The sequence below is a fragment of the Labeo rohita genome, chromosome 14 (assembly GCF_022985175.1).
Source record: "Labeo rohita strain BAU-BD-2019 chromosome 14, IGBB_LRoh.1.0, whole genome shotgun sequence".
In the NCBI taxonomy this organism is placed as follows: Eukaryota; Metazoa; Chordata; class Actinopteri; order Cypriniformes; family Cyprinidae; genus Labeo; species Labeo rohita.
The window spans coordinates 11,376,024-11,396,176 of NC_066882.1; the positions used below are offsets into that span (position 1 = coordinate 11,376,024).

Below are 20,153 nucleotides of genomic sequence, written 5' to 3' on the forward strand. Positions count from 1 at the left end.
GACATTGCTATGATGATCATTATTTATGGAGTTTGGGGTCAGAGGTGGAATCCGATATCCGCAGCTAGTCCCAATGAAATGTAATTACCGAACAAAGAGACTTGCTGTAGATGTGCACTTTCAGCCATCAGACCCACGCTCTCACACCATCTGCAGAATACGCAATGTGCTTCAGGTAAGAAAGATGGGTCATGAAGGTTGCCACCAATTTATTTACCATGGGTGACTGCATTGGTTCAAAGTCATGGTGCCTTATCTGCCGGTGCTCTCGGTTATTGTGAATCCATTAGGTGTGGACAAACGTCAAATACAGCTTTCCAGAACAGGATAAACCCAGACAGATCATTTAAAGTAATTCAGATATTTTTTGATTGACAATGGAAAGTTTAAAAAACAACAACAAATTTCAGGTTGCAAAGTGATTCCATAATAATTACAACTACTTTATTATTAGTATTTAGTGCATGTCAACGGGGTGTTAGGTCAAACATTAAAGGGGTCATAGCATGGATTTTTTGTCATTTTAATATGTTCCTTGAGGTTTACTTATAATGTTTTTTTTTGTTTTGTTTTTTTGCACAAAAAAAAAAAAACTAATAAATATGTGGAAAAATTATTATTTTCAACTCTCATTCTGACCCTCTGTCTAAAACGATCTGTTTTTAAGGGCGGGTCCTTTAAGGCTTGTCAGTAATCAGCCACTCTTATGATTGGCTAATGTCATTGCATAGAAAACAGTATAAACGCCCCCTCGCTATTGCATGTGAGTGTTTTGACAACATAATCAAATTAAAATGATTTAAATCATTTCCAGACAATGCATTATAAAATCATTTACTTACTGTTTGTGATGCAGCTGCAGTCAAATCTAGTTCCCCTTCATCTTTCAACAAATGTGTCTTTGTGTGTCTCTGCATGACACTGTTCTTCGTTTGCAAATACTCTGACATGATCCACTTTTTCCTTATGCTGTGGTTCTTCTGATATCTGTACAAAGAAGTGAACAAGCTGTTTAAACCAAATGTGTCAAACGAATGTTCTTTCACTCCATTTGATTTTATTTTTTATTTTTTGCACCATCAGATTCCAGATTTTTAAATAGATGTATTTTTTACCATACATCAATGGAAAGCTTACTTATTCAGCTTTCAGATGATGTTTTGCGGTTTAGATTTAGATTTTAGATTATGAAACTTGCATAATTGTATTAAGCATACATGTCAAAAGGTCAGGAAAAATTTGGTTTGCATTTTTTAAATCACTGTTGATAATGTCTTTCCTCAGTCTTGAGAAATTTCACTCTCTGACCTCAGACAAGTAATTAACTCCTACATTAGCCAGTGGCAGATGAAATGGGCTAAATACCATGGAAATAAGTTATATGAAATAAATACTAGTAGATTTTTGGTTGTTTTTACTAAGTGCGATTTGGGTCGTTCAAGATTTACATGTTGTTACTTATGGTTATTCCTTGTCAAATTGCAATTACTTTTAATCATATTTTACTGGACAGCACTCATTTTAATGTAAATAGGCAATGGCTTTATTCAGAGATATGCTTGACTGGTGTATTAAAGGGGTCATCAGATGCAAACATTAATGTGTGTTGGCAGTGTATGTACAAATCTACCCTATAATGACAAAAATCCATGCAGTGGTTTTTAATTAATTTGTAAAAATAATATCCCCTTTTTCAAATCAAGCCATTCTCAGATGCCTGTCGGTGTGGCGTCACACCCACGGAGGCCGCTCCCATGGTAGTTGATTGATATGAGCGTTTCACCTTAGATCAGCTGTAACAGTCTGCCTTTCATTGTTTCGATGCTGGAGCAGGGATGAAAGTTAGACAAAAATATTCCCGATTGAGTGATTGAGGTGTTGTGGTGCTGGATGTAATAATGAACATAGTGGTCGTCATTTACTCCAGACATCTGAGCCGCTGAAGATGCAGTGGATTAAGTTTGTTTGTGAAGGGAATGCGGCTCCCTATCTAACGTTACATATATCCGTCTATGTTCACACGAATCATTCGTGATCCAGCTTCACTTACAGCAGAAGTGAGTATAAGGGGTTTTTTTAGGAATCTTTGCGATTGCCTTTCATAATAACGTGCTAGTTAGCAAGTTTAGCAGCTAAATGCGGCTAAAGTAAACAGGCTCATCACTCCACAGAGAGAAGAGAGGGGCGGGGCGAGCAGAGCTCATTTGCATGTAAAGGAACAATCCCTCAGAATGGGATGATTTTTGCAGAGCTCATTTTGACAAGGTAAAAAGGGTGTTGTTTTACACAACCATTGAGAAATTTGAACCAAAGTATATTATAGACTTTTCATTAAGACCCTAAAGAATCATATCAACTTGTGGAAAACGGGCATCCGATGACCCCTTTGAAAAATATATCATCTGAATGTTTTTTAGAATTTTTTTTTTTTATTATTAATCTTAAATAAATAAATAAATAAATCCCTCAGTCCTGAGCTTTGAAAAAGGCATTAAAGAAACTGAAAAACTTGAAGTTGAAGTCTGTCTGTCCTCATTTTCTTAACCTTTATTAAGAGTGCAGATTTGAAATGACTAAAGTTCATTATTGTCCTTGTTGGTTTCATGAAGAATTTTTTAAATCCATTAAACTTTTATGCCCTTCATAGGGAATAAAAGGATCTTTGGAATAATAAAATGTTCTTCACTTTCAGGAAAAAAAGACTGATGTTTTATTTGATTTTCACTTGTCAGATAATTTATAGTTGTAGTCTGTTTTTTTCTTCTTCTTATATTTCTCTCTGTTTCGTTGGTCATCCGTAAAGCCCGAGGTCACGATCCACTTTCATTCTCACCTTTCTTCGGTTACGCCAGATGGTCAGGCGTCTGATTTAGTAAAGCCGTCGCCATTAGATCATCGTAAGTGAGGTATAGTCAAGTGACATCTTCTTGCCTGGTTGCCTCTTGCTACAGTATAGCTCCCATTGGCCTCTGTGCTCACTGCTGAGTCTTTGCTTTTCAATGGTCCCATGGGTCAGTGCCCACCTGAGCATGATATGACCGCCAGAACTCTACTGTGATTTATATCTCTGCTTCTCATTCCTTATAAACTTCTGTAAGTGGGTGATTTCTAGCCTATATTTGCCAGAACTCATGCCAACGTTTTTTTGGTGTCCTTGATTGAAAGGTTTAATATTTCTAACCAAGCTCTCGATGATTGAAGGAAATTTGGAAGCGCGGTTTAATTTTTAAAAATTGTTTCTGTGCATCTCACTAATCGGCTGCTGTTCTTTTTGTCTTGGAAATTAATCCGATGATAATCTCACAGGCTCTGAGACCAGTTTTAAGGACATTTAAGGCTAGACCAGTATGTCTGAGCCTCCCTTGCTCCTGGCTAATCTAAATTGATCCGAATACGGGGGCCGTGTTACCCGAGGATAACTCAGTGGGTGCTGTCCAATGCAATGAAGGATAGAGGGCTTCTGCTGGTGTGTTCAGTCGGCCCACTGCGCCTTTGCGCAACATCGCACTCACACGAGAGAATAAAATGACCAGTGCTATAAAGAGAGCTACATTTAATTTATTTGGCTGAGATACAGTCTAATAAACTATAGCTCACTCTCTCTTTCTGACAGGAACATTTTGATACTGGCGCATCATTTATTTTACCCCAATCGTATCCCATTACCGTGGCCGTATGCAGTAATGCTGACCTAGTCTCCTCTGTTTCCTCCTACAGTGTTTTATTATCCTCATTGTTTCTCTTGTCCTCTTTATACCGCTTTAAACTGACAGTGGGGTCTCTAGGCAAATGCATGCTGCGCGTCGACTGTTCCACTAGATAAGATAGACGACACTCCAGAAGAAGCCCTGGAATATCCTTAAACTCACACACCAGTGAAACTCAACTAATTCTCCAGAGCTTTGTTGAACGGTTTTGGCACAAACCTCCCAGGAAACCTACTAAAGGCTTACAAGTATGTGTGGATCTCTCATGACAAAGCCAGTGCAATGAAAGCGAGCATTTTTAGTATCACTTCGTTTGACTTTGCCTTTGTTGGAAAACACAGAGTTTTTCTTTCGATGGAGGTGAATTCTGTTTCAACATGCGTGAATTAAAGAAATAGTTCACCCAGTCATTACAATTTTGACATTTACCTGTATGACTTTCTTCTGTGGAACACAAAATTGTATTTTTTTTTAAGTTGCGTGTGTGTGTGTTTTAAATAATTAGTTTAAGTAGTATCATTATTATTATTATTATTGTTATTATGATTGTAATTATAATTATATTAGATATAATTTACAATTATATGTTTGGAGAAAAACCATAAAAAATTTAAAACGATACAATGTCAAATGTACAATTATATTATTATTATTATTAGTAGTAGTAGTAGTAGTAGTAGTAGTATTTATTATAATTATAATTATAATTATAATTATATTATATAATTATATATAATTTACAATTATATGTTTGGAGAAAAACCATAAAAAATGTAAAACATTTTTTATATTATTATTATGATTATTGTAATTATAATTATATTATACATATAATTATAATAATTATACAATAATTAATACAAGTACATATAATAATTTATACAAGTATACGATTGAATAAGACTGAAAGAAATAAATAATCAAAAATTTATGAAAATAAATTAGTGAAAAATTAAAACAAAGGAATAAATTCAAATTACATTAAAATGAATGATACAGTTTAATTAAGAAAATAAATAAATACTGTACCTTACTTTAAAATACTAAAACAATTGTTATAAAAAAAGTTAATGATAATAATAATAATAATAATAATAATAATTTTAAAAATAATAATAATATTATAATAATAATTAAAAATAATACAAATTTTATAGAAACTAAATATTTTCCAATTAAAATTTTAATATGAATCACAAGATGATGATCATATTTTGGGGTCATCTAAAATATTGAAAAACCCAAATATAATATAATATAATATAATATAATATAATATAATATAATATAATATAATATAATATAATATAAATATCTGATATAATATTGGACAAAAACATTTCTTTATATTTTGGGGTATATACAAGATGATGATCATATTTTGGGGTCATCTAAAATATTGAAAACCCCTGTAATGTAAGGTAATATAATATAATATAATATAATATACTTTTTGACATTTCTTGCACATTTCTTAAAGTTACATTTTTTTATACTGTGCTTAATGGATAAATATTGTAAATGTAAATGCAAAAAAGCATGTACTTAAAACCCCAGAAAGATTAATTATATGGTTTAACAGTGTTATCAGAAAAACTAGTCGCTGCGCCCCCTCTTACTTTATCTTAGTGACTAATTGTTCTTTGAAGGCTGTACAAGGAACATGATGAACTAAGCAGGAGCGACATCTCACTAGAGCTTTGTTTCAGCATCCTACTTGTCTTCTCTTCTTCTTTTGTTGCCTTCTTTACCTATTTCTTTTTTTCTCACTAAGCAATGTTTCTTTGTCTCTAAGCAGGTGGGAGTGGAACTTAGAGTGGAGAAAGAGGCGTAGAGACCGACCGACAGCTGAAGAGAAGCAAACTAGAACAGACAGCAGCAAGAGAGAAGCGCAAAAGAGGAGGAACACAGCATGAATGTAGCATGGAGGTGAAGGAGCGTCGGCCTTACTGCTCTCTCTCTCGGAGCAGGAGAGAACGAGGGAGAGACTGGGAGAGGGAAGGAGACAGAGAGGAGGGGGGGGGCTACAGGGAGGGTCCCGGCAACCGCCGTCACACCGGCTCATCCTCCGTCCTTACCCAGAAGTCCTATAGCTCCAGTGAGACGCTGAAGGCCTTTGATCAACACCCATCCACCCAGGGGCTTTATGGGCATCGCATGCCAGACATGGTGCCAAGGGACACTGAGGAATACAGAGCTCCAGGTAAGTGCTCTTTAACATTCACCATATGGACAGGAGACTCTGGAATCCTTCAGGCTTGCAAATGTGATGTTTTTTAAACCAACAAGGAAAAGAAAAACAGACGTTTGAAATGCTAAAAACAAAACATAAAAAATAAGAAATGCAGTATACAGCACTAGACTGAATAAACATGTACCTATAGACATATACAATACCATTCAAAACTTTTTGAACAGTAGTCTTTTTTTTTTTTTTTTTTTAAAGAAGTCTCTTCTGCTCACCAAGCCTGCAGTTGGTTGATTCAAAGAACAGCAAAAACTAAAATTCTGAAATATTTTTACTATTTAAAATAACTGTTTTCTATTTAAATATATTTTAAAATGTATTCCTGTGATTTCAAAGCTGATTTTTAGCATCATTACTCCAGTCACATGATCCTTCAGAAATCAATCTAATATTCTGGTTTGCTGCTCAAAAACATTTAATATTATTATTACGTTAAAAACATAATTTTTTTCAGGTTTTTTTGATGAATAGAAAGTTCAGAAGAACATCATTTATCTGAAATAGAAATCTTTTGTAACATTATAAATGTCTTAATCATGACTTTTGAGTAATTTAAAGCATCCATGCTAATAAATGTGTTAATTTCTATAATTTCTTTCCCAAAAAAGAAAAAAAAATATGGTAGTGTATTGAATGGTAGTGTATAATGCTACAAAAGAGTTTTATTTTAGATAAATTCTGATCTTTGCATCTTTCTGTTCATCAAAATGTACTCAACTGTTTTAAAATATTGATAATAATATTAAAAAAAAGTTTCTCGAGCAGCAAATCACCATATTAGAATGATTTTTGAAAGATCATGTGACAATAAAGACTGGAGCAATGATGCATGTAGATTTGATCACAGGAATAAATTACATTTTAAAATATATTCAAATAGAAATCAGTTATTTTAAACAGTAAAAAATATTTCACAATATTACTGCTGTATTTTGGATCAAATAAATGCAGGCTTGGTGAGCAGAAGAGAATTCTTTAAAAAACATTAAAAAATGTTAATGTTCAGAAACTTTTGACTGATAGTGTATATAGATATATAGATTTTATGATATATAAATATAATTTTGTCAAAATTTCAGCATGCACAATTTAGTACTGTAAAGCATTATTAAACAGCCGTTATTAAATAATAATAATTCTAATATTAAACAAATATTTTTATTCAAAATAAATTAAAACAACGTGATTTTTTAATGTAATTTTCTGATATTCAATCAAACACATACAATGATGTACAGACATTATTTCCACAATAAAACAAGAACTCTAATATCACTATGGTTGCAAGATTGTATGTATGCAAATGTATGCTTTCAATTCTGGATATATAGACATATATATATATATATATATATATATATATTTTTTTTTTTTTAAACAGCAACTACATGCAGTGTAACATGGGGAGCTATTTCTTTATAACTTTTAAAAGAACTACTTTGCAGACCATTTACTGTTCAATAAACACGTTTTTCCAAATCAATAAAAGTCTGATCGCATGGGTTATGAGCAGCAGTTTAACAGCTGTGTTGCACTGTGATCCAACACCTACTTTATATTTCTTCAGTACCTTGAATACCTTTTATACACGCGCAGACCAATCCACAGTAGCAGAGGTTCTTTTTTGCACTGAATATCTAGAAATGTAAGACCTTTAATGAAATTTTAATTAGTTTAATTTACTAAGTTACATATATTATTACAGTCTGTCACTGAGGCGGTCTAAATGAAAGTGCTGTTTTGTTAGACGGCTGTATTCAGGTTGGGCACCTTCAATTTGATATTTAATAAAGCCCAGCAGACACTCATTTGCAGATTATTCACAAACTATTCAAACTATTTTATAAATATTTGATGGTTTATCATGATGAGACACTTTTTAAGTGGAAGGGTAGGATACTGCTCATTCAAATTTAATTTCATTAGAAATACACTTAGTTGGTTAATTGTGCTTTATAGCGCGCTCCATAACCTTAGGCTGTTACACTTAGGGGGACGTCTTTAATTAGCAGCCGTGTTTGTGCCTGATCGGCACAAAAGCCGAAGGAGAAAAATCTCGCCTGTGTTCGTGATACAAATGTTCCGTCATTTTATTTTAATCACAGCCCGGCTAAATTGTGGCAGTTTGCCCTGCGTTGGCTTCCACGGGTTTGCAGTATTTCAAAATGTGTGTTTCAGATAATGCCCTCATGTGGTAATTAATGTCAGCACTTGTGTTGAGTTATTTTGTTTCATATCTATGAGTGTACTCATAATTTAAATTCCGGTGTATTCGTTTTCATGTGTCACCTACTCTGTGGGCTTTTAGTCATAAAGCACTCAGCATATGCTAGCAGGTACAAGAATGTGGTTTTAAAAGCAGAGCGGAAGAAGCGGAGGGCTGCTGAGTCTCAAGGTGAATTTCAATCTGAAGTGGAACAGTTTCTATTTTGTACTGTGTAGTAAATCCTCAGATTTGCTTGTGTTGGAAGTGGTAGAGCTTACCTATATTCAGATTCAGCCGAACAGATGTTTACCCACTGAAACAAAAAAGATGATCACTAAATTACAAAAAGGTAATTCAGTAAAAGATACACTGGTAACACTTTACAATAAGCTTCATTTACTTAACATTAACTAAGAATGAACAATACTTCTACGGCATTAATTAATCTGTTAATGTCAGCCTTTACTAATGCATTATTAAAATCACAAGTTGTGTTTGTTAACATTTGTTAATGCACTGTGAACTAACATGAACAAACAATAAACTGTATTTTTATTAACTAACATTAACAAAGATGAATAAATAGTGTAATAAATGTATTGCTCATTGTTCATGTTAACAAATTACACATTGTAAAGTGTTACAGGTTCAACAAATAACACTGTTAAGAATCAAATATAAATTAATTATAAAATAAGTTTATGTGCAAATAAAAAAAAAATGCAAATGTTTTCAATTTAACCCTTTAACTGCCACCATATTACAAACAAATTGACCTTCTGACCTTTGTCACAAAAGACTTTCTTCGTTGCCCTTTTTCCCTATCATGTTTTAGAAATCATAAGAAATTATATCAATTCAAAACTTAAAATCTCAAAATTCATCCTTTGAAAGGCATTTTAAAATCAGACATTGCATTACCACGGAAAATGTATATCAAAATCATATTACAAACTGTTTTCATTCATAAATTATAAAACTTTCTGGATAGTGCTTTTTTTATGTCTGTTTTAAAAAATGGGAGTGACGGTTAAAGGGTTAATTAACTTTAACAAAGATGAGTAAATAGTGTAATAAATGTATTGCTCATTGTTCATGTTAGTTAATACATTAATGTTAAAAAGTTACACATTGTAAAGTGTTACAGGTTCAACAAATAACACTGTTAAGAATCAAATATGATGTGTTTTTAATTTAACCCTTGTTTTTAATTTAACCCTTTAATTTTCACCATATTACAAATAAATTGACCTTCTGACCTTTGTCCCAAAAAGACTTTCTTTGCTGCCTTTTTCCCTATCATGTTTTAGAAATCATAAGAAATTATATATCAGTTCAAAACTTAAAATCTCAAAATTCTTCCTTTGAAAGGCATTTTAAAATCAGACATTGCATTGCCACGGAAATTGTACATCAAAGTCATATTACAAAATGTTTTCATTCATGAATGAATAGTGCATTTTTATGTCTGTTTTAAAAAATGGGAGTGAAAGTTAAAGGATTAACTAACATTAACAAAGATGAATAAATAGTGTAATAAATGTGTTGTTCATTGTTCATGTTAGTTAAAACATTTCTGTTAACAATTTACACATTGTAAAGTGTTACAGGTTCAACAAATAACACTGTTAAGAATCAAATATCAATGAATTATAAGTTTATGTGCAAATAAAAAAAATGCAAATGTTTTTAATTTAACCCTTTAACTTTCACCATATTACAAATAAATCCTAATCTAATCATGACAAACTATATATTGTTGAAAAGGTCTAAGACTCCTAAATAGATATTTTACCACTCTTTTGTGTAAAAATGATGTAGGAAAACTAATGGATTAATTTATGAAAAGAGTGCACCTTAAAAATCTACATCATAACATGAGTTCTGACCTTTGTCACAAAAATGCTTTCTTTGTTGCCTTTTTCCCTATCACGTTTTAGAAATCTTAAGAAATTATATATCAATTTAAAATCTCAAAATTCATCCTTTGAAAGGCATTTTAAAATCAGGCATTGCATTACCATGGAAAATGTACATCAAAATTATATTACAAAATGTTTTCATTTATGAACTATAAAAGTTCCTTATATCTGTTTTAAAAAATCTGAGTGACAGTTGAAAGGTTAACTAACATTAACAAAGATGAATAAATAGTGTAATGAATGTGTTGTTCATTGTTCATGTTAGTTAAAGCATTATTGTTAACAAATTACACATTGTAATATGTTACAAGTTCAACAAATAAAACTGTTAAGAAACAAATATCAATGGATTCTAAAATAAGGTTATGTGCAAATTAAAAAAAAAAATGCAAATGTTTTCAATTTAATTAACAAATAAGTAAACTGGCCTTTTTTCTATTAGGCTCCTTGTGCCATTTATTTTATTTTATTTGGTACTGTATAATTTAGTTTCTTCCTATTTTTTAATGAACTTAAAAATAGTTTAACAGAAATGTTAATAAAAACCTGAAAAGTATATTTTTGATATACCCCCCAGCTCCAACTAAACATTATTTTAAATTTCAATAAGCTAATCAATATTATATTCCAGTCTGCCAAAACTGTCTGAATAATACTGTTTATTAGTTTTGCTTGGTTTGTCATTTTGTATACTGAGTAAAAATGTATTGATAAGGTTAATTCTGTTTATGAAATGCTATTCTTTGAACAAAGAGTATTCACTGTTATCTAAATTCATTTTTTCTCTATGAAAAGGTGACAATAAAAAATGATCAAGCGAACACAAATAGCTTCGTTTAATAGTTTTCTCTTTTTAATTTTTCATAGGTCTTCTGTATTCAGAGTTTGTATTTTAATAAATAATTTTCTACACCAAATCAATCTTCGTATTGGTAGGGAGAACAAAAACAGATACACAACAACATCTTCAAAATAAATTAAAAATGATTTACAGTATATTCATTCCTTGGTTAGAAAGGATAGCCAAGACTGAAATGAACATGAACTTGGAAACATAAAACTAAAATTGTTTTAATGCTTTAAATATTTGAATATAAAAGTGTACATACCGCAAGAGTTTGAATGCAAGTTTAAATAATTAAATAGTTTGTGCGTGTGTTTTCAGCAAGTTCACAGTTATTTTGTTTACTACTTTTTATGCCTACGCTCTCTGTGTTAAGTATGCACTTTGAATCTTGCAGGCCAAAGTCTGTCACTGAGGCAGCTTGGGATATGCGGACCTGCTCCTCGCCGCGGTCTGAGCTTCTGCGCTGAGACCGGACTCAGTCATCATACGCAGCTCAGCGGAGCAGACCCTATCCAGAACGCAGGGGGTATTTCTCCCGACTGCGCCATGCTGTGGGTTAAGGCACACGGACGCGACTCGCAGCTGTCTAGCCGGTCCAACTCTGCTTTAACGCTCACAGACACAGAGCAGGACAACAAATCGGATCAGGAGAATGGTAAGTTGATTTTTAATTGTAACTTTATATTAATGTTGGTGACGTAAAACTGCAAAAATGGGAAAACACCCCTGAGCACGTCAAGGCAAAGTCACCTTGAGTCACTCAAGGGCAAGGATGTAATTGGTTAGCGCTAACAATCGGTAGCCAATGATTGGTTGAGGTGACAGTATTAATGGATCGACCGGTTACGTTTGCAGCCTAAGGGGTACGGTGGGAGTTATAGGCACTTTGGAGAAAATAACATAATTTCCTGAAGCATATGAGCAAACGGTGCAGAGAACGGCTAGACACTTCCTCTGGGCCTGTGCCGTATCGTAGATGGCTTTGTTAAAGTCACTCATATTCGTGTGCGGATCCACAGGGTGTTGCTGGGCCTGCGAACAAACGCTACGGTGGATGAAGAGAGGCCCACTGGTTTGAAGTGCAAATTGGTGTGCGTTGAAACCTTAATGCCTTACGGATTAGGGAGTGTGTTTGAAAAAGGAAATTGTCTTTATATGAAATACATGCATGTCAAAACATATGAATCTGTATTTTAATTAGATTTATTTTCTAAGAACACATAAATAGCTTTTTTACCTGCAGTGAGGATTGTGGGCTGTTTCGGACAAAGTTTATTTGCTGTTGTGCTGTTGTTTTGATGTATGAACTTGGTTTTGCTTTCAACAGAAAAAAAAAAAAAAACTCAGTTCACTACCGAGTTATTGCAGCAAAGTGAAGGATTTAAAATAGCTTATTTGCCATGCAGTAGATATTTTTGACAATATGGGAGTTTGTTGTAGAAAATGTTTTTTTTAAATAGAAAAGGGCAAACATAGGGGAGTGTAATCCTGCTCATTGTAGGCTAAACATTTCTAATGGAGAATCTGTAGTATCTCATGTTTAGCGTTCACTGCATTGATCAAAGGAAACCGCATCTGAAATGCATACGCTCAATTTACATGTCACATTAGATACTATTTACTGCTGCTGCCTCCTCGTTTGGTGTGACATAATGTTTAATATAATGCAAGAATTCACTCTTGAGTAGCTCTTGTCAGACTGTAGTTTAGAATATGTACATACGTCTCTTTAAGTTCATTAATATTTAATATTTAAGCAGTGGAATGCAAGTCTGAGTACACTGAAAATCTGGGATATAAAATTTCATTTAAAAGTGGAAATAATAGCTTTAGATTTTGAATTTTATTATAAATTAAACAATACTGACATTAAATTAATAAGACGTTTCTGATTTTGCATTTCTAGGTCAAAAAAGCAATTTTGTGACACTGGTCATGTAAACTCCTTTGTGTTTGATATATTTCTAGGGTTTCACAGTATGTAAAACGTCAAAATGTATATATTTATATATTTCTATGTCAAAAATTATGTATTTCTAGATTTTCAGAGTATGTAAGAGGTCAAAATTCATATATTTATATATTTCTGTCAATTTCTGTGTCGAAATGTATGGTTTTTTTCTAGGGTTTCACAGTATGTCAAGGTCAAAATTCATATATGTATATATTTCTGTCAAAATTAATGTATTTCTAGGGTTTCACAGAATGTAAAAGATCAAAATGTATATATTTTTATATTTGTATGTCAAAATTGCTGTATTTCTAGAGTTTCACAGTATGTAAAAGGTCAAAATTCATATATTTATTAATTTTTTGTCAAAATTGATGTATTTCTAGGGTTTCACAGTATGTAAAAGGTTAAAATTCATACATTTATACATATATATATATATATATATATATATATATATATGTATATATATATACATATATATATATATTGTCAAAATCAATGTATTTCTAGGGTTTCACAGAATGTAAAAGGTTAAAATGCATATATTTATATATTTCTATTTCAAAATTAATCTATTTCTGGGGTTTACAGTATATAAAAGGTCAAAATTCATATATGTATATATTTCTTTGTCAAAATTGATCTATTTCTAGGGTTTCACAGTATGTAAAAGGTTAAAATTCATATATTTATAAATTTCTATTTTAAAATTGATCTATTTGTAGGGTTTCACAGTATGTAAATTTTGACAGAAATACATAAATATATGAATTTTGAATTTTGTTCAAGGATGGATTACAAGGCTCCCAAATCTCCATATGCGACATGGTTAAATTTACATATCTAAACAGCCAAAATGCATTTTGTTTTCATTATTAGATCTGTAAATAATGTATTTATTTATTTATTTTTAGACAATTTGCGAAATTAGAGACTATAATGCTTTTTGAAGTATTTACAGAATATTATAAAATGATCAATATATTATAAATAAATAAGTAAATAGAGCATTTTTATTTAATGCTTTATGAAGATTTTTGCAAATTGTCTAGATATAAATAAATCATATGTTATATATATAAATTTGTAATAGAAAAAAAAAGATTTTTATTAGAAAAATTAGTTAGTCTTAGTCTTAAACTAATGGTACAGCAAATAATGCACACTGTTGAGAATCAAACATCAGTGAATTATAAAATAAATTTGTGTACAAATTAAAAAAGGCAAATGTTCTTCATTTAATAAGCCAGTATGCAGACTAGGCTTTTTTTATTAGGCTCTTTTGCCATTTTTTATTTTATTTAAGTATAATTTAGTTTCTTCCTATTTTTTAATGAACATAAATGAAAACATTAAAATAGTTTAACAAAAATATTAATGGAAAACTGAAAGTATATTTTTGATGCAGTTTTAAAATAAACACTCCCCAACTAAACATTATTTTAAAAAGTGCCAAGTCTCAAACTTTTGTAGCCCGCTGTGTGTAAAATGTGTTTCTTGTGTAGGCAACTTGTGTAAAAGGCTACAAAAAAGCCTTATTTTTTTAAAATACTGATTTTGTTTTTTGTTTTTTAAATGTCAGAAATTATATAAAATGTTTTATTCAGATACGCAGGTGAGCAGTAGTATTTGACCAGCATATTCGAAGCTATTTTTCTTCTTTTTCTTTGCTGTGGATTAGGTCTGGGACTTGGTCCGTTTGAGTCAAAATATAATGATGTAGCTGAGAGCGGGCTGTCTGCTTCACAGCACTCCATTAAGAGAATGAGGTCAAGTTTCTCTGCACAGTCGTTCAGCTTCTGTATCTCTCCCCATCTTTCCCGAAATCTCTCCAGTCTGCTATGCAAAATACGCTAAAGCTGCGTTATAGCACTGTGCTCCATGTATCCAGCCTCCTCCAGAGGGACTAGTCATTATTATATAAAGTTATAGACGACTTTGGAGAGCGACTATGACTATTTATTAGTCAGTCTGGTGTTAAAATGTAAAAAGGGCATTTTTCATCAATGATCAGCCTAAATTTTCTACAGTCTGTGTTTGATAAATTTGTAGGGTTTCACAGTATGTGGTCTTAGGGTAGAGCAACTCTTTAAAACTTTTAGTGGTTACATAATTCTACAAATATTTTAATATGAATTAAGTGATAAAAATGTCTTTGTAAATTTGATGCAAACAGATTTATTTGTCTATATTCCAGGGTCTAACTGTAGGCCGCTCTCTCTGAAGGATTCATGCAAATATGAGAAACTGTGTGATTTACTGTAACAATTAAGCTGCACTTTTAAAGGTGTGGGATGAGTTTCCACAGAGACCTCATTGAGGCTGACTGTAAATTGTTATAAGGCATATCTTTGGCAACCCATATAAAGCAAGGTCTGAATTTCACCGTATATTTTTACCAAATGTCCCATAGTTCTTTGTACAAATTATGCACTGTAACAGAGGTGAAAATGAGCAAATTCATCCACATAGATCTGTCATAAACCTGTCATACTGTAATTCCAGAATGACTGTGGATGAATCAGTACCACATTTTTTATTTTTCCTCTGTGTTTGACAGCATAAAACCAATCCCTCTCATTAAAATCAACAAAGGTGAGTGCACCTCCACAGTGCTGACTGCACAGCATGCTATTGCAACGGATTTATGTTGCATTGCATTGCACCGCTTGCTTGCGGTGTATACACAGTGTTGCACGGCACCTTTGAAAAGAAAGCAGCAGCAGTAAAAATGCTGTGGGGAATGCTCTCAGAGCCGCTCAGCTCCAGGGTGAAATCCACGACTTAAAACATCGTCTTTTTAGACACTTGTTACCCTTCCATCTCCATATCTCTTTAAAATAATATACAATGATATTTCTCTGCCTTTGTTTGCCATATACTAAGTAAACAGGCTATATGCAGATTCACATTTAATAGATTACTATCTATCTTCATTACTCATTTAGCAGCAATGACCCCTTTCGCAGATGTTTTCATCTGCTATGATTTTCAGTGCATTCTGTCAGCTTCTGACATTTTGATTGCCCTTTACTATCTGTGTAAGTAATTATTAAAAGTCAGTTTGTAATTGCAAGGTTGACCATATAAACGTAAGACAGCACATGATTGCATCACACTGAGAAAAAAAAAAATACAGAATAAAAATCATGGGAGTGTTTACAGAATATACACTGCCGTTCAAACGTTTGGGATCAGTAAGATTTCGAATGCTTTTTAAAGGAGTCTGCATTTATTTGTTAAAAAAAAACAGAAAAAAAAAAAAAAACAGTATTATTTCCATTTCTAATATTGGTTTCCTATTTTAATACACATTAAAATAGAATTTATTTCTGTGATGCAGTGCTGAATTTTCATAAGCCATCACTCTGGTCTTCAGTGTCACATGATCCTTCAGAAATCATTCAAATATGCTGATTATTATCAGTGCTGAAACTGTTGTGCTGCATAATCTATATATTTTTTTTTTGGAATCTGTGATACTTCAGGATTCTTTAATGAATAAAAAGAACAGCATTTATTTAAAAGAGAAATATTTTCTAACAACATAAGGCTTTACTACTCCTTGCTGAATAAAAGTATTAATTTCTTAAAAAAAAAAAGAAAAATATATATATATATTTTGAATAAACACTGTTCTTTTTTATCTTTTTAGTCCTCAAAATATCCTGAAAAAGTATCACATGTCCCAAAAAATATTAAGCAGCACAACTGTTTTTAAAATTGATTATAATTCAGCCATTTTCAATGATTTCTGAAGGATCATGTGACACTGAAGACTGGAGTAATGATGCTGAAAATTCAAGGAATAAATTTAATTTTATAGTATATTCAAATAGAAAACTGTTATTTTAAATTACAATATTATTTTACAAAATTACATTTTCTTCTGTATTTTTTTCAAAATAAATGCAGCTTTGATGAGCATAAGAAACTTCTTTAAAAACATTAAAAACCTTACTGATCCCAAACTTTTGAACAGCAGAATATTTATTCATATATTTTATAAATAAGTAAGTAAATAGAATATATTTATTTAATGCTTAAGATGATTTCTTGAAAATTGCCTATAAATAAATAAATTTATTATAAATGATTATATATTATAAATCATTTATTTATTTGCAGATATAATCATGAAATGCATTTTGGCTGTTTAGATATGTAAACTTCCCCATGTCACATATGGAAATTTGGGAGCCTTGTAATCCATGCGTGAACAAGCAATCATGGGTGAGACACGTGGACTGAGCAATCTCAAAACTCAAATACTAATGGGGCAAAAAGAATTTGGCTGCCTCACATTAGCAATGCATATAGCAGAGGAACAGTACTTTGGATTTAGATCTGTTTTTGCACATGTATGTGGCTTGTGCAAGTGAAATGTGCACATGCCCAATCGGATACCAATTGATCAAGACGCATGAAGTGACCAAATAAATCTCCTGTTCACACTGAATAAATCCATCCTCATACTAGGCATTTAAAGGGATAGCTCACCCAAAAATAAAAACCATCATCATTTACTTCCTTTTTTCCCCAAACCTGTATGACTTTTTGTCCTACAAAGAACAAAAAAGAAGATATTTTGAAAAAAGCTGAGATCTAAATCGCATTCAACAGAATAAAGAAAGCCATACAGGTTTGTAATGACTTGAGAGTGGGTGAACTATCCCTTTAAGTAGGAAATGCACCTCTCTTTTGACATAAATATAACCCCTGTAGTGGGTCATATATCAAAATCTGTTTTAGCTATAAACCATATTCATTGCTGGTATCATTTAAGATGATCCATTTTTAATGAAGCGCTTCAAGATATATCGCACAGTCTGAGATTCAGCGGCTCAGGGAACATCCAAACAAGGCTCCTTTCAAAATAGGCAATAAAACAATATTTCAGCAGCATTGCTGCTGTGAATATGTACAATTCTTTGCTTTTTCTAAGCATTAACTGGATGTTCATGTTCAAGTGTGTCTTTTTGATGTTCATTTGGATCTTGTACTTCATACAAACTTTTTATTTTCATCCATGAATTTGAAAATGAAAAAGCAAGAAGTTCTTGTTCTGAGTAAAACACTTTATTATCTTTATTATCAGACAAGGCCAGTCACTGAGTTGAAAGATTATATTCATGACTAAGTGAACATGCGTGCATATTTAAGGGAGCTATAATAGGAATTAATTAAGGTTGGAGACTTGCTTATTAAGTGAACCTTCGAGGAAGACCACCCACATACAAAAAAAAATGTCATCACAACAGTATGAGCCAGGTTTTGTTTTAAAGTTAGAAGAACTTTTTTTCCTTAAAGGAACTTTAGCTAATTTGTATTCCTGTAAGGGATATTCGAAGCCTCTACAGTCTGGCCAAGAAAGACATCGTGACAAAAGTCATCACTGTGAACAAAAGTTACAGAAGCTCTTCGTTTGGCCAGGAAATAGCCTGGAAACCCAGCTGCCCCCTGCTTTTGTCTGGCCTGGTCGCTATTATCAGAGGATAAATGACCCCTATCAGGATCTTCAGTGCTTGTGAAGGTTTCTCTCTGTCTTTTTTTTTCCTCTCTTCCCTGTGCGTGTGGGTGTTTGCACTGTGTTTTCACATGAGAAGAGTGTATATAGGCTCCGTGTGTGTATACGTTCTCACCCCCTAAGGCCAATGAGGGATGCGGTCTCAGTTCTTAAACATCATTATAAGATCAGAGAGAAATCTCTGATCTTATAATGATGTTCAAGAACTAAGAACCGCATTTCCCCGGCGTACTGTAATATCTGCTGCACATTTCCATTTAGCGCATTGATGGAGAATCTGTTGCTAATGCACATTATCTATATCAGCTATAGAGATTTGGACTGGTGGGAAATGCATATCATATCAACAGACTACCAAGAAAAACTTCTTCATACTCCCAGCGGGGCAGCCAGAAGCAGGTTTGGGTATGTGCGCCCACATAGGCTGTCCCTCACCCGTCGGCAGGATGCTTAACCAACCATCTGTCACGTCTGCGAGCATTTCCCCGCCTCTCTTTATGACATCAAGGTGTTTGCTCCATTGATCATTGCAGACACCAAGGCCAGCTTGTTTTCCATATGCATTTCCACTTTTCCACAACAATGCCCAGAATGTCCAGGAGTGTACAACCATCTGCGGCAGCTTAGAGATTGAATGAGTCTCTTTTGCAATGTAAAAAAATTGGAAACAAACTCAACCTGGCTAGCAAGCCATTCAAGTGCAGTTTTTGCAGGGTTTTTTTTTTTTTGTAGACAACTTCAAACAGAAAGGCTGATGAGGCCTGTGTTTGATGCATTCTCATTACTCTGGGTGGCAGGAGAGTTTGGTCTGATGGTCTAAGTACAGAGCGATACATGTGAAACGGGTCACACAGAGTGCTATTGCAGCTTTAGCTTCATAAGCAGCGCAAGGACTGATGGAGATAATTACTATGTGTCAAATTGTCTTTTTGTCTGTTCTGCTTTTTCTATTACGGTTCAGCAAGATGGCTTCGCCTTAAAGGTTAGAGTCTACAGCTATATATAATGCAATTGATCGGCTTATAGCAGGATTAGGTTTTGATGGCCTAAAAAAAACATGCAGCGCTTGTGCGATTCTTCAAAAGGTCTTTTCTGTATCCCACAGCACAGATGGAGGGTGTCTTTATCTGGGCTTTAGGGGTTTTGGAAAGTGTTGCTCTCAATTATAAATACAATATTGTTTTGGAATCAATTTGAGAAATTGACTTGGACCTTTTTTTGGTATTTCTAATTGTCCAACTGTGAGCCTAGATGGCTGTGTTTCATGATGAGGAGAGGAATCTTCAAACATCGCCATGAAACTGACGATTTTGTGTTTTTTGCCATTTTGTAACACTGATAAAAAGAGCTGGGGTAGTGGAAGGAAAACAAAAATGGCATTTATTATAAAACACAAGTAGCATTTTATTATGTTCCACAATTAAAAAAAAAAAAAAATGAAATTAGCATTGCATTTCAAGCACAAACAAAACATAATTTTCAAGTAAAAATAAATTTTGCATTACATTTAAGAATAAATATAGCTGCAAGCAGCGATTACCAGGGTTCAAGCACTTAAGGCATTTAGGCATATAAGGAAAAAGACATTTCCTATTATTTAGCAAGGCTGTACCCACCTAAATTAATAATTGAAAAAGCATATTTGGCAAATCCAGGTCATTTACCATAAAAATATGGTGTTTTTTTTAACATTTATGACTGTTATAGCGCCAGCTGTGGTCCGATCTCCTTAAAACTTGCAT

At 32.8% G+C, this 20,153-nt stretch overlaps 1 protein-coding gene across 5 annotated transcripts in view; it reads left to right on the plus strand.

The window, feature by feature from the left end:
- si:dkey-237h12.3 (teneurin-3) overlaps nt 1-20,153 on the plus strand; it is a 145,581-nt gene that overhangs the window by 12,609 nt on the left and 112,819 nt on the right. For 3 of the 5 annotated variants that reach the window (XM_051127299.1, XM_051127300.1, XM_051127297.1), the window contains exons 2-3: nt 5,506-5,910; nt 11,325-11,585. In XM_051127299.1, coding sequence (XP_050983256.1) covers nt 5,631-5,910; nt 11,325-11,585 — 541 coding nt within the window. In that variant the 5' untranslated portion in view covers nt 5,506-5,630. Of the gene's footprint in view, nt 1-5,502; nt 5,911-11,324; nt 11,586-20,153 lie in introns of all 5 variants that reach the window. The other 2 variants (XM_051127298.1, XM_051127301.1) reach the window with 1 other exon arrangement.